This window comes from Chamaea fasciata, unplaced genomic scaffold (genome assembly GCF_029207755.1).
Source record: "Chamaea fasciata isolate MVZ Bird 193981 ecotype frontalis unplaced genomic scaffold, bChaFas1.0.hap1 SCAF_23, whole genome shotgun sequence".
NCBI lineage: Eukaryota > Metazoa > Chordata > Aves > Passeriformes > Sylviidae > Chamaea > Chamaea fasciata.
Window position 1 is genome coordinate 512236 of NW_027094108.1, and position 13371 is coordinate 525606.

General features: G+C 45.2%; 1 protein-coding gene across 18 annotated transcripts in view; it reads right to left on the reverse strand.

Moving 5' to 3' along the window:
• The window catches only part of KIF1B (kinesin family member 1B), a 78965-nt gene extending 65843 nt beyond the window's left edge, over window positions 1–13122 (reverse strand). For 10 of the 18 annotated variants that reach the window (XM_066203168.1, XM_066203163.1, XM_066203162.1 and 7 more), the window contains exons 1-2: window positions 12927–13119; window positions 7607–7788 (exon numbers count right to left, since the gene is read on the reverse strand). In XM_066203168.1, the coding sequence (XP_066059265.1) occupies window positions 7607–7712 (106 nt within the window). In that variant the 5' untranslated portion in view covers window positions 7713–7788; window positions 12927–13119. Of the gene's footprint in view, window positions 1–7606; window positions 7789–12680; window positions 12779–12926 lie in introns of those variants that run through there. The other 8 variants (XM_066203176.1, XM_066203171.1, XM_066203175.1 and 5 more) reach the window with 4 other exon arrangements.
• Window positions 13123–13371: the final 249 nt, after the last annotated feature.

Sequence of the window (13371 nt, forward strand, 5' to 3'; positions counted from 1 at the left end):
GCTTTATTATGTTTGAATAAACAATTTATCCAATGAAAAAAAAATCTAGGGCTTTCAGAATTGACTCCACAAGACCAAATTAACATTAAATACAGTGTCTTAAAAAACACGGGTCTGGAAAATATATTTGCACCATCTGCAGACTAGAATGACAACAATGGGAACATGTTCCTTACAGAGAGCAGGGTGGAGCAGGCATTCTTTATTTGCTGGAACGTGAATAACACCACAAAGACACGTTTAATAGAGACTTCTTTCCGAGGCATACGCTGCAATCAGATCTGTGGCCATAGTGCTTTTATAAGACAGACTTTCAGGGCTGTTATTACAAGAGATAAATGAAGGGAAATGGACACTTCCAGCTCATGAAGCAGTGCTTGCTTTTCAAAGCATTGTTTGCATTTTTCAAATCATTAAAAGGGAAGGAAACCAAGTAGAAGCTCAGAACAGCTCATTTGGAATTCAAGCGGATTCTCTCCCCACTGTGGAATTTCAGCCCTGCACTGGGAGAAAGGTTGGCTGGGGGAGGGAGGCAGGAGCACCCGAGCAGGGCCAGCGCTCGCTCACAGAAGCTGCTGGAAAGCCGCTCTCATCCTCAGCTGCTCTCACAGATCCGCGAGCTATAAATACCAGCTCTCCAGCTGGTGCTCTTGGAGAACAGCACGCCAGCAGGCTCTGCAGCAGGCAGGAGCCAGCCAAACACACTGCTCTCCCGGGCTGAAGGCCTGACCCAAAACCATTGCCGAACTTGCACGGTCAGTGGATTGCCCGGGAATGTCCCAGAGCAGAGGCAGCGTGTCAGGGCTGTGTGTGGGGCTGGGTGAGTGAACCCTGGGCTCGTGTTTTACCAGAGTCTGCCTTCACCTGCTGCTCTGACTTGACATCACCAAGAGCCAAAGGCCTCTCCTAAGCCCATCTTCACCTTCAGGCACCTGCCAGCAGTACGTTAAGAGAACACCACGTAGCACTGCAATCTTGGGAGCCAGCTCTTAAGGATTTCAGTCCCGTACTTAAGTCAGTTTGGTCAGTTCTTAATAGTGGGTGTCTGGAAGAATTTGTGTAGTGAATGAAAATATCCAATTCTTCAAGCAGTTCCTACTAACAATTTGCATTCTCTTTACTCCTACTTGCATACTAAAAGGTGGCAGTTTATTTAAATATCTGACTAACAGAATCACCTCTAGAGGCCTAGCTCTGTGTCAGTGGGCACTGACTCTGGAGGGGAAGCATTTCACATGGAGAATCAGCACTGACGGAAACTGCTCAGGGTTCATTGGTAATACCTCCCCTCTGTAGTTCCACACTAGCTTCATAACAAATTGTAGTCTAACTGCATTTAACATCAGCTGGAACACCCAGCTCATCATCCCACAGTCTCACTCCAGAACCAGCATTTGCATCTCTAGCATTTAAAGATCATTAAATGTTCATCTTCCCCCAGCTCCCCAAAGTCACCTTCTAAATTTTTTCAACAGTGCAGAATTAACACTTCAGGCTATTTTTATTCAATCCTGAGAAAGGCTTTAGAAGGAAAATCAAGCACGTAAAAAAATCCACATTTTCATTTCTTCTCCAAAGAAATATTCCAGGCTTGTAGCAAAACACATGAGCTGTCAATACTGCAGGGCATTCAGAGACAGTGACTAAGAAGACCTGTGGACACAGAAATCCCTAATGCTCAAACCAGAGAACTCTAAGGCTCATACTGCTAACAGGACAGTCATCAGAAGAGTTTGGGTAACCTCTGCTGTTGTGACCTCTTTGACTTGTCTTTCAAACCTCAACCACAGGATCATCCAGGCATCCCCCATGTGACACCATTTATCTCCCCATAAACAGCCTGTTGTGATAACACACCCACCATGAATGCAGCGCACTATTATCATATTGGACAAGCATTCATTTAGCTTGCACCACCAACAAGGATTTACAGACCAGAAAAATCAGGGTAGGGGTGAGGTGACATTCCTGCAACGCTGTTTATTTTCCCAACAACCTCATCATGCAAGGTACAAGTAGAAAACGCCAGAAACACTTGGAAAAAAAACCAAAACCAACCAACAAGAAAACCAAGCTGTATGCTTTAAGACCCAGTGCTTTTTCGGCAGGCACAAGGCATTAGAAAGGGACTTCGCTTATTTTTTTGAGATATCTAAAATTATTATTTTCATAAGACAGACTGCAAGTCAAAAGTGTATCATCAAAAGAGATGGCTGAATTATTGATGAGGTTACCTTACTCTATGAACTTTTCAATGGTTTTGACTTTTGTATTATATTTCAAGTACCACTAATTTATCCAAACCTGCAATAAATCAAAAGCCTTTTAAGTTCAGTCCTGCTTTCCCACCCATTTTTAATTTGCCCCAGACCTGCATAAAGTATCACACATTTAAAAGAGGAAAAAAAAAAAAAAAAAAGTAAAGAAAAAACCAAAACAAAGCAGAAAGTAAAATAAGATGTTTCTGTATTAGGTTTTGGGGGGTTTTGTTTCTTTTATTTAATTTAAACATTTAAGTCTAGATCTGAGGTTTACACACCTTAGAGAGAAAAAAACCCCCAAACAACAAAACAACCATTAGAAGAAATACCTTTTTTTCACTACAACCTCTACAAAGGAGCTGCAGAATGTCTTCCCAAGGTTTTGTGATGCCAAGGATGCCTGGGTGAGAAGCTGACAGCCATACGTCTGCAGCAGCAGCTGGGACTATTGCTGCTGGCAGATGGGACCACTGCACAAGCCTATTTTTATTAAACATCCAACGCCCTCAGCAGCCACCAAAGACCCGCCAACGTTACTGGAACACAGAGGCCCCTGCTGAGCTAAAATGCCAAGAGGTAATTCCAGTGCTGACCTGAGGACCCAGGGGCACTCAGCCCTTGGGTAAGTCCAGTTATTGTGGACTGTGCAGCTGCACCTTCCCACTGGTGCCATTTGTGACAAACCAGAACACACCATATTCACAGAGGAACTAGAGTTTGAGAACTTTCATTTACTCTGTCACTTGCACAAACAAGATGCTAAACCCTATTTCCATTCATCTAGTGCACAATTAAATGCAACAGACACATTCCAAGCAGGGTATTCCTTATCTCCTTGTTTCGTTTGTTTCGTTTTTTACACATGTATTTAGATTTTTAAAAGGATAAGCCTGTTGGGCACTTTGCTAGTGATTAGTATTTAAATGCTGTCTTGTAGCTACTAGTTTGAACCTCTGCTTCAATTTCATTTGTTTTTATTTATGCACTATTTATTTACAGGCCAGATTATCAAATCACTTCCACAAAAAACGCAAAACAAACAAACAAACCAAGGGAAAAACCAAACCAAACCAAAAAATCCCTCAAACAAACAAAAGCAAAACCAGAAAAAGCACAACACTCGAGGAGTCTTTGGGCACAGAACAGCTTCTTTTTTCTGCTCAATAACCCAAGGCGGCAGCTGCCAACGTTGTTTATATTTGTTACATTTGAAAAGCCCATAAAAGAATGAGCACAAGAACTACTGACACACAAAACACTCTTAGATCTATAGCTCAGCTTCCATGTATTACACTGCAGAATCTTTTTCCCACTCACCACAAAAACTGTCATTAATTAACTGCACAGGAATAAGTAATTAATACATTGTGAGCAAATGCATTGGTGTAAACCTTTCTGAACAAAACCTGGAAAAAGCAGGAATTAAAGAAAAAACATATTCAACCAAGATCCACTGAAAACCATGATCTATATTTTAATCATTTGTTTCAAAAAGCCACTTGTGAGTTTAGCCATGATAAGCCACCTATTCAGTAATTTAAAGAATATATTCTTCAGAACTCTCAATGGAAACATCATTTCTGCTGGCCGAATTCATTTGCTTAGCAGGTGCTTTTGAAAACAAAGCTGACGTTTCTTAGGATGATTTCTAAGTGATAATTATTTTAAAAGATGGCTTTTCTGAAATTAATCCCACTCAGTTACTGTTTTGATGGAGTTTTTTAATTACTCATTTGATGGTGACATCACCTCTTCCTTGGAAAGTATCTTGAATTCCCGAGTTAACTTAAATAACAGAATTTTACAGCTTCTAACTTGTCCTGTCCCTAAGATTCCTCCATTACCTTTTCTTCCCCTAGCCCCACTTCTCCCAGATCCACTGAAGAACTTCTGGCAGTATCATTCACATGGATCCCATCTGCAAATAGATATGATCGGAGCAGCACTGGCCTTCTGCCAAATTCCAGCCCCTTAATGCAGTCAGCACACGTGACTTCAGCTGAACTGCAGAATCTCAGTTTTGAAATGTGTATTTACGACATACAGACTGACAATTTAGGTGCAAGATGCAGAGTAGTAGAGCAGACAAAAAAAAAAAAAAGACAAATAATTTGTTTCAAGTACTGATTTCAAAATTTCCGTATTTTGCATTCTTCCAGCAGAAAAACAGACCTCCCAGCTAGTCACAGGAAGTGTCCTGAACACTGTGGGCTAAAGATCTTAGCACGAATTCTCTTTTTCTGAGATTAAGACATACCTAGAACTGTATTCAGCTGCACTGTCATTTTTAAACAGGGAGAAAAGATAAAGACAAGAGACCTACCATGAACCTTGATTAAAGGTCTTGATCTCCTAGGAGGAAATGACACTAAAGGCAGATAAGATAACAAGTGAATTCTAGAGGAGTGCACAAGCAAACTATGTTGTTTGGCTTCTAAGGCAAAGAAGCCTGTAACGAAAATGAGCATAAGCTTTCTAACCCAGAGGGACGTTTTGCTTTGCTGGCCAGCAGCCTGTGAATGACAGGCAATCCCCAAAGCCGGCAACAGCCAAATTCACACAAAAACTGTCCAACAAAAGCAGCAGTCAGGCAACAACCCTGGTGGCATTCTGACTTCAAGAACCTACTTTGTTATGTATGTCAAAAAACACTCCTTTTTTCACACATTCATCTAAAACTATTTATTAATAAAATACACCTGTCATACACTTTATTATCTGTATCTTTATACAGTTTTCCTTTACAGAATCCTAAGAATTTTGCCTCAGTTTCACTGTAATGAAGTAGTCTCTGCCAATTCATTTACAAAACTCAGACTTGGACAAAGTTTGAATGCAGGACCCATAAAGGATTTGCAGAACAGCTCGGTCAATACACACAGAATTAAAGTTCAAGGAACTGTCAAAATCCCTTCTCAGCTACCAGACTTCACACGGTCTCATCAATCCGGCATCACGACAGCCCATCAGGCTTTAATTCCGAGATAAGGGAACTTTAACTGTCCTGGAGGCTTAAAATAGTCACTGCTCAGTGTATCACCATCCTCTCAGGTTTGCCTCCTGTCAACTCCAGCAGCGCACAAATGAAAAAATAACTTCCTCAGAGGCAAGGTATCTAAACCTCGATCACTTCACTGGCACATTTGAAGGTGTGAAGAAGGAACTCCTTAGTCTAGAACTACTACTGAATTCCCTTTATTTTCAAATTGCTGTGTCAGGTATGAGTCTCAGATATGCCAATTTCACCTTATGTGCTCACCTTTTAGTCAGCAACTTCAGCCCTTAATAACGAGTTCAATAATGTAACTGTGGGGCTGCAAAACACTGAGCATCATGAAAATGAAAGAGTCTTTGTTAGAACAGCACTCATGCCCCCCAAATCTAACACACAGCCTAAAAGCATAGCAGCTGAAGCATTTCAGCATTTCAGACAACTTGCTTAGGAAGATTCTTTGGAGAAAAGATTTGTGCTGGTTTTTTCCCCCAACAAACAATGCCTTATTCACATCCTTTATTATACAATCCTCTTCTGTTCAAACTACTCCTCTGTCCATTGCTTTCTTGTATTTCTCCTCTGAGAGGGAAACACAGGGAAAAATATCCCACAGATTGTAACAATGTTTAACTATTGCAGCTGATGATTCCTTTCCACAGCCTGCAATGGCCCCGATGACTTAAACCTGACCATCTGTCACATCACCCAGCTTGATCAGAGCCACAGCATTCAAATAAAAGGCTGTAGATTAGAACACTTCAGAGCATAAAACAGAGCAAAAGAAGTAATTTCTGTAAAGACCCTTCCAATTAGATAAATGTGAAGTATTTTTCTCCTTTGGAAAGCTGATGCAGCTTCTTGGAAATGCGGCACTGTAGTGCAGCTCTAGCATTCAGAAACAGAACCAGTGTCTGGGCCAGGCCACAGCCCCAACTCAGACAAACAAACTGCCAGACACTGCTACATGAGGTGCTTCCACAGGCTCCTGCAATTCAAACACCTTAAGCGTCTAAAATGACTGCTGTGATGGCTGCAGCAAGAAAAGCTGCTACAGAGCTACCGGGGGTGCTGCTGGAGCCCAGAGCTTGGTGCCACTTCCATAACAAATGTCCATGTCCTCTAATGAAGTCTATGGTTCTTCCATTCTACACTGGGATCCAGTGATGGCGTACAAGCACCTGTTCTACCTGAGATGACATCAAACCCCTCCCTTAAATGGAAATTTTGAAATCCAACCCCAAAAAAGTTTCTTCGAGTGGTATTGCACAAAAGGTCCGAAGATAAGAACTTTCTGCAGTAAAAAACAAGCTCTCTTCTCTGTGACACCTCTCTTCCAATGAAACCATAAACACTGTATAATTTAAGTGCCCACAACCAGGACTTAAATTCCATTGCAGAAGCACAAGCAGGCTGACGTACAACCTTGGCTGAAAAAAAAGGGAGAGGCCTGTATGAAACCTCCTTTGTGTTAACAGGCATGAGTAAACACTCAAGTAATCAGACAGCAAAATAACTCAGTGCTCTTGGAGTGCTGCTTCCTACAGCTGCAGACAAGACGGCTCTGCTTGATTACCCAACAATGCAAACTGCCCCAAGAGGAGCAGGGCATGGCAGAGCTGCTGGGCTGCAGGGAGGACCATACTCCCTCAAATGCTGTCCTGACCTCAAGTAGGATAAACAACCAACCCAAGGACCAAGAAAGGTGTGCCCACACACATTTTCCCACAGAACAGCCTTCTCCAAACTACACCCACAACAATTACATGGGAAGCTTGACACTTCTAATTGGTTAGAAGAGAAGATGATTTTACGTAGTCTGTTATTTTGCTGTCGTTCAGACAGACCCGCTCTGGAAAGCATAAAACTTGACACCCTTTTCATCTCAGCTTTCTCAGCCAAATTATGTTCATAACCAAAAGTACATAGTGCAGAATAAGCACAGCAGGCACTAAAGCACCAGGTCCAAGCAGGACTTATACCCCCACAATTATCACGTGGTGCTCTGCAATGTATCCCTGTGTCTGTCTAGCCACACGGTATTTCCAAACACTGAAGTTCACAAAAAGGTATTTTTTCACTCTGGGACTCCAATCTTTCTGTAGAATTTTCAGATCAGCAGAAGCAAACACTATGAACAACTGCATAAAAATCAAGATACCTGAGATTTACACTTTCTAGTCTCATGAAGAGATAATCTCTTTTGTAATTACACCCTCAGAAAAGCAGAATAACTAAAAGTTTAATTCTAGATGATACAACGTACACAGTTCACAGTCTGACAGAAGAAAATATTTAAGTAGGAAGTCTGGGAACACAGAAAGACTCCCTGACAAGATGAAAACAAACTTACTGGTTGAATTGCCTTGCATCTGGATGATACATTTGGACTCCTTGCTGGTTTCTCGGGAGTTGAAAGGCCGGACCCGAACAGCCACCTTCACCGAAGCCCCCGACATCCTGGCTGCTTGTAGGACAGTCAAGGAACTGAAAGTGATCAAGGGCCTTTCAAGTTATCCTTCTTGTTGGTGTTTTCTAAGGGGAAAAACATCATTTGGTTATTTACAGCTATTGTATTCAAGATGTTGATAAAATTAGGAAGGTTCAAAGTTACTTCATAAATGCAATTTCTGCTCTGCAGATCACCCTCCCTTCTCCCAAAAGGTGTCACCTCAAAGCCAGAACTGGAAACACACTTATCAGCACCTGTTCACCGTCTCCCTAGTCAAAAGTTTGTCACCTGAAGCAGTTCTTTTGAAGCGTACAAATACTTGTTTTCATTACTTGGTTTTCTTCCAGAAAGTAAGGATGCCAATACCAAAATAAATATCTGGTTACAACATATGTTAGGCTTAAGCTAACAAAGATAATTTTAGCAGTAAAGACACAGCTACTTAAATTTCATCATGAGGCAGTGACCATACACGCCATAGCCAGGTTCTCACACCGCCAAGCCTTGCTGCCACAACGCTTCAGCAATAATATTAAACCTAACTCAAGTGTCATGGGCCACAGCACACTGACTTTCAACACACATGGCTCCAGAGAAAAGGGTGCACCCTTAAAGAACCCCTTGCAGTCCTGAGAAAGTCCTCTTCTCTGAGGAAGTAACTCATCAACTACTTGTATATCTGCTGATTAAAGGACACACTGGAAGGAAGAAGAGGAATCAAGAATTATTGCCTTCAGGGTAAATATTACTATCTACATCCAGGCAAATGTCCACCATTAAATTCATCTCCATTATCAAAATGCTTGTTCAAATCCTACCACATCTAAATGACGGAGCACTTTTGTTGCAGGAAACTATCCCTGACACCCACTACGCAAACTTCAAGGCATGTCTGAGACAGTGCTGGAACGTAAGGTTACAAAAGATTGGTTTGTTTCTATGGGTATCAACCAGCCTTTTCCATTAAAAGAAAGGTTTTCAGTTGGTCCACAACTGAGTAGTTTAACTCACTGCCACAGGACAGGGTCAGCACTGAAGTCTAACAGCCTCAAAAAGCAATAAGATTCAAAGAATAAGTCCTGCTAAAAAGCTCCTACCCTTGGCTAGGAAAGCTTCCATGGCACAGACACACGGAACCTGGATGACTATCGTGAGAAAACATTGTTTATGTTTGATTTATCCTTATACCCCAAACATCTGCTGTGGCCACTGCTGAAGAGGGAGCTCAGGGCTGGATTAATCCTCGGTCTAACTCAATGCAGACATTTCTATCTGGAACCTGACTTACCCTGGGCAGAACTCAACTCTGCTGAACCATGCACCCAGAAATCCTGACATCTTTTCTCCTTATCAATACACCACATATCAGGGCTCTGATAACAGACGTACAAAACTTACTAGCAGGTCTAAAGCAGAAGCATTTCAGCTCTAAAGTAAGTTCCACACTTGGCAAAAGTACTTACACATGCTTAATTCAAGTTATGACACATTTTCCCACAGCACAAGAAGTCTTTAATAAAACTGCAATACTTCATTAATGCCATCACATGGTGTAGGCAGAAATTAAATTAGTCCCCCAAGTAGAAGCAATTTAAAGCATTCCTTATTTTCACAGGTACCTGAGGTATCTCATCAGACTAGAGGAATGTCTTTAGGAGCAAGCCAACTGAATCTCAATGCCACTGGTACAGCAAACTGGTTGAGCAATGATTAATGACACAGCCACACCACCAGCTCGGGGTTAGAATGGAATTTTAAGAAGCTTGACTAAAATCCTGAGCATAGAATAGAGCAGAAAAGCGCTGGGAACAAATTCCCATGGTGTTCTGGGTTGTTCTAGGGACTGCTTCACTCCCTCTTGCTCAGAGGTGCCTGCTTTTGTGTGGAACAAATTCCCAAACACGCAGCTTCGTCATAAACTTCTTCCCTCCCAGAATCACCCTGGGATTTTGGATGTTGGCTCTCCCTCCCTAACACGACCCTGGCACAAGTACCTGAGCCCTCACACCGCAGCCAGGTGACAAGATTAATGCCGACACAACCCCCAACTGTTATACAACTGACCCTGAATATTGCTGCTAGAAACAGCAGTGTCCTGTTCACAAAACACTATTTAACAACCTGTCAGGAGCAAAACGTCCATTTCTGTCAAGTTCACAGCGACACAATTTGTGTCCAATGTGTTCTCATAATCTTGGTTATGAAATGTAGGGGGTTTGTCTTCCCTTCTTACTGTGGAGTCCCACAAAGAACTTTTTTCTGTTGTTTTCATAAAAACACGTCTCAGAACACTGCATCAATTTCTGCAGGTCTATCTGGGAAGCTGGCAGAGTGGGATGAAAGAATCACCTACTTAAAAAAAAAATGTTCTCAAGTACCTCTAAACATCATATTCACAATACGAAAGCATGAAAATCACACCTCCAGAGACTCCATATGCACTGGCTAAATGACAGGCTTGCCTGAAACACAACTGTGAAGAGATTCTCACAGAACACATCACAAAATCACCTGCAACATGAACATTTACTGCTGGACTTCTGCAGCCACTAATCTTTCCCATCCCTAACTTTAGTGTTGCTGGAAAATTAAATGTGGCATAATTTTAAATCTCTTTTGTTCTCAACTCTGCTATTTTTCATAGCTGAAGTAAGCAAAACACCTACTCATATTTGCACATAGATTTCAGATGTTTTGAACATCAATTCACCATGCAAGATTTCATGTTCATTAATAAGAAAATGAATCAAAACCAACGTAACTTGCCAACCTTTCCATACACTTAAGCTGTCGGAGTTTTGAGAGGTCTTTTCCTCTTACCAGTAACCTTAACTGGTGGTAACACTTTATAAAGGCAGCATTGCTCTCATCACACAGAATGGTAAAATAAGGCATAATGAGCCCCAAGTTACACAGCATCACAGATAATAAACTGCAGCTGGTTTTTCAGGGTTCACATTTACCAGTAGTACCACTTCCTACTACAAAATGCTGACTACAGAGTGGAAACATAATTTGAAAAAGAGAAAACTAAAATATGCAATACAGTCTGTGGTACAGATTTAGAAGAACAATATTTATAAAAGACAACTTGTATAAAATGTTCATTATAGGCTCAGAAAGCTACCATCCATGCTAGAATGAATCATCTCCCTAATGTCTTGGAAGTAGTCTACTAGCTGTGTCTCTCTGAATGCTCAGTCTGCATGAATCCAATCAGGAACCAAGAAGGGAATTGCGTGTGTGTCTTTGAGGTGATCCACCACTGGCTCCAGAACAGGTGCTGGATGACACTCGAGTTTTTTATAGTGAGTTTCATCAGCAAAAAGCAAATCCTACATTCTAGGTTTACACCTATTTGAAACTAAAGATACCCACCCTGCAAGTCACACAGTGAGATTTTAATATTAAAGTTAAATATTTAATTATTTAATATTTAATTATGAAGTCATTTTTTAAATCATCTAAATATCTTGTCTGTTTATTGGTATTAAAGCCGACAAACCCAACTGTGTTGATGAATCACCCTTCACAGGCTCAACTAGATCTGAGCTTTCACAAAAATACTTGAATAAACATTAGGACTTGAATACTTGAATGTATTTCAAAGTTTGGGCCAACCAGTTTTTATGCAATGTCAAAATACAAACACATTGCTCTTTATTTAAGTTAAGTTACAAGCAGAGCAGGGATTAGATTCAAATTAGTACTGATACATGCAGAAGTCTGCAACAAGCTCGAAGTGGTTACAACCAAACCCAAACCCCCCACACATCACAAATCTAGAAGAATCACTTTTCTTTAAGATAACCAATCATATACCAGATAACCGTGTCACATCTGCCTACCACAGAATGTGCTAACTTTGAAACAAAAAGATGACTTGTAACCTAAACAGCGCAAGAGCCCTAAAGAAATAAAACAAGCGCAGAGCTTAGCACACGGAAAGTTGGCAAACAGCTGTTGGGGGCAGCAGGCGTTTCTGAGCAAGGGGCCCCCAGCAGAGCCAATTTTAGGAGCCGCATGAAGCTCGGGCAGCGCTGGCAGCGTGATCCCTCAGCTGAACCCACACACACGCTCGGCTATATCTGGACCAGGTGGAGATGCCAGATCGAACAGTGCTGCAGAACTTGGCGAGGCACCGAAACCCGATCACATGCACACATGGCTATTTACCAACACCGGATTGTGCAACAGCAAAAAGAACTGAGCTAAGAAGGAGCTGGAAGCGAAGAGAAATATCCTTTGGAATTCAGAATTCGGTACGAACGCATTTACATTCCGGAAATCCGACATAAATTCATCATCTGTTTCTGGCGAATTCTCCGCCGCAGGCGCTGCCCCCGTTCCGGCGATGCCCCGGAGCGCCAGGCCTGGCCCGGCCCGGCCCGGCCCGGCCCCACCGCCCCCCGCCCGGGCTCCGGGATTGCCGGCTCATCCTGCCAACATGGCTGGCGGAGCGGCCCCGGGCCCGGCCCGCCCCGGGGGCCCCTCTGCCGCCCCGGGCCCGGGATCCCCTCTGCCGCCCCGGGCCCGGGATCCCCTCTGCCGCCCCGGGCCCGGGATCCCCTCTGCCGCCCCGGGCCCGGGATCCCCTCTGCCGCCCCGGGCCCGGGATCCCCTCTGCCGCCCCGGGCCCGGGATCCCCTCTGCCGCACCGCCCCGCCGGCCGTGCCCCTCCCGAACCGGCGCCCGCCGCCTCCGCCCCAGCCCGGCCGCACAGGGGGACAAGGGCGGCCGAACGCCGCAGGGCGGGCGGCACCCAGCCGATGGAAAAGCCGGGGAGCGGCCGCCAGGGGAAAAAAGGAAGGAACGAGAGGAAGGGGGGAAGAAAGGGAAGCGGAGGGAGGGAGGGAGGGAGGGAGAGAGGGAGGGAGGGAAGCGTCCCGGGGGACGAGGAGATGGCATCGGGCAGATGGCAAGGCCGAGCGGGGCCCCACGCCCTTGCGCCGCTGCCCTGACAGCTCCAGGGTACCCAGTGTTATGCATCCATCCATCCATCTATCCATCCATCCATTCGTCCGTCCGTCCGTCCGTCCCCCCCTCGCTCCCGGCCCCAGCCCTCCGCGGGGCCCCAGAGATGCGCACGGCAGCACCGCCGCCTCCCCCTCCGCATTACGGCATCACCCACCCACCCCCGCCCCGCTCCGGCTCCCGCTGCCGGCGCACAGGCCCCTCAGCGCTGCCCCCTCAGCGCTGCCCCCTCAGCGCTGCCCCTCACCTGGCGCGGGGAGTCCGCGGGCCGCGAGCCGTGCGGGGTCAGCAGCCGGCGGGGCAGCGCAGCGAGAAAAACCCGGCCATCCCCATCGCCGCCTCCAGCGAGGCCGGGAGACCCCCCCGCCGCCGGGAATGGAGCGGGAAGGGCGAGGGAGGGAATGGAGGGAGGGGAGAAAGGGGAGGGAGGAGAGCGAGGCTGCGCCGGGAGGAACGGGCGCCGCGCTCGCCCCAGCGCCGCTCCCGCACTGACGGAGCGCGAGCTGCGCGCCCACCCCGCGGGGGGAGCGCCCCCGCTCCGCCAATCGCCGCGCGCCGCCCCGCCCCCTCGGCGCGGCCCGCCAATGGCGCGCCGCGGAGCTCGCCTGCCCCCGCCCCCGCCGTGTCAATCACGGCCGGCGCGCCGCCTGCGCCGCCTAGCGGTGTCCGGCCGCAGCGGCGCCGCCCTCCGA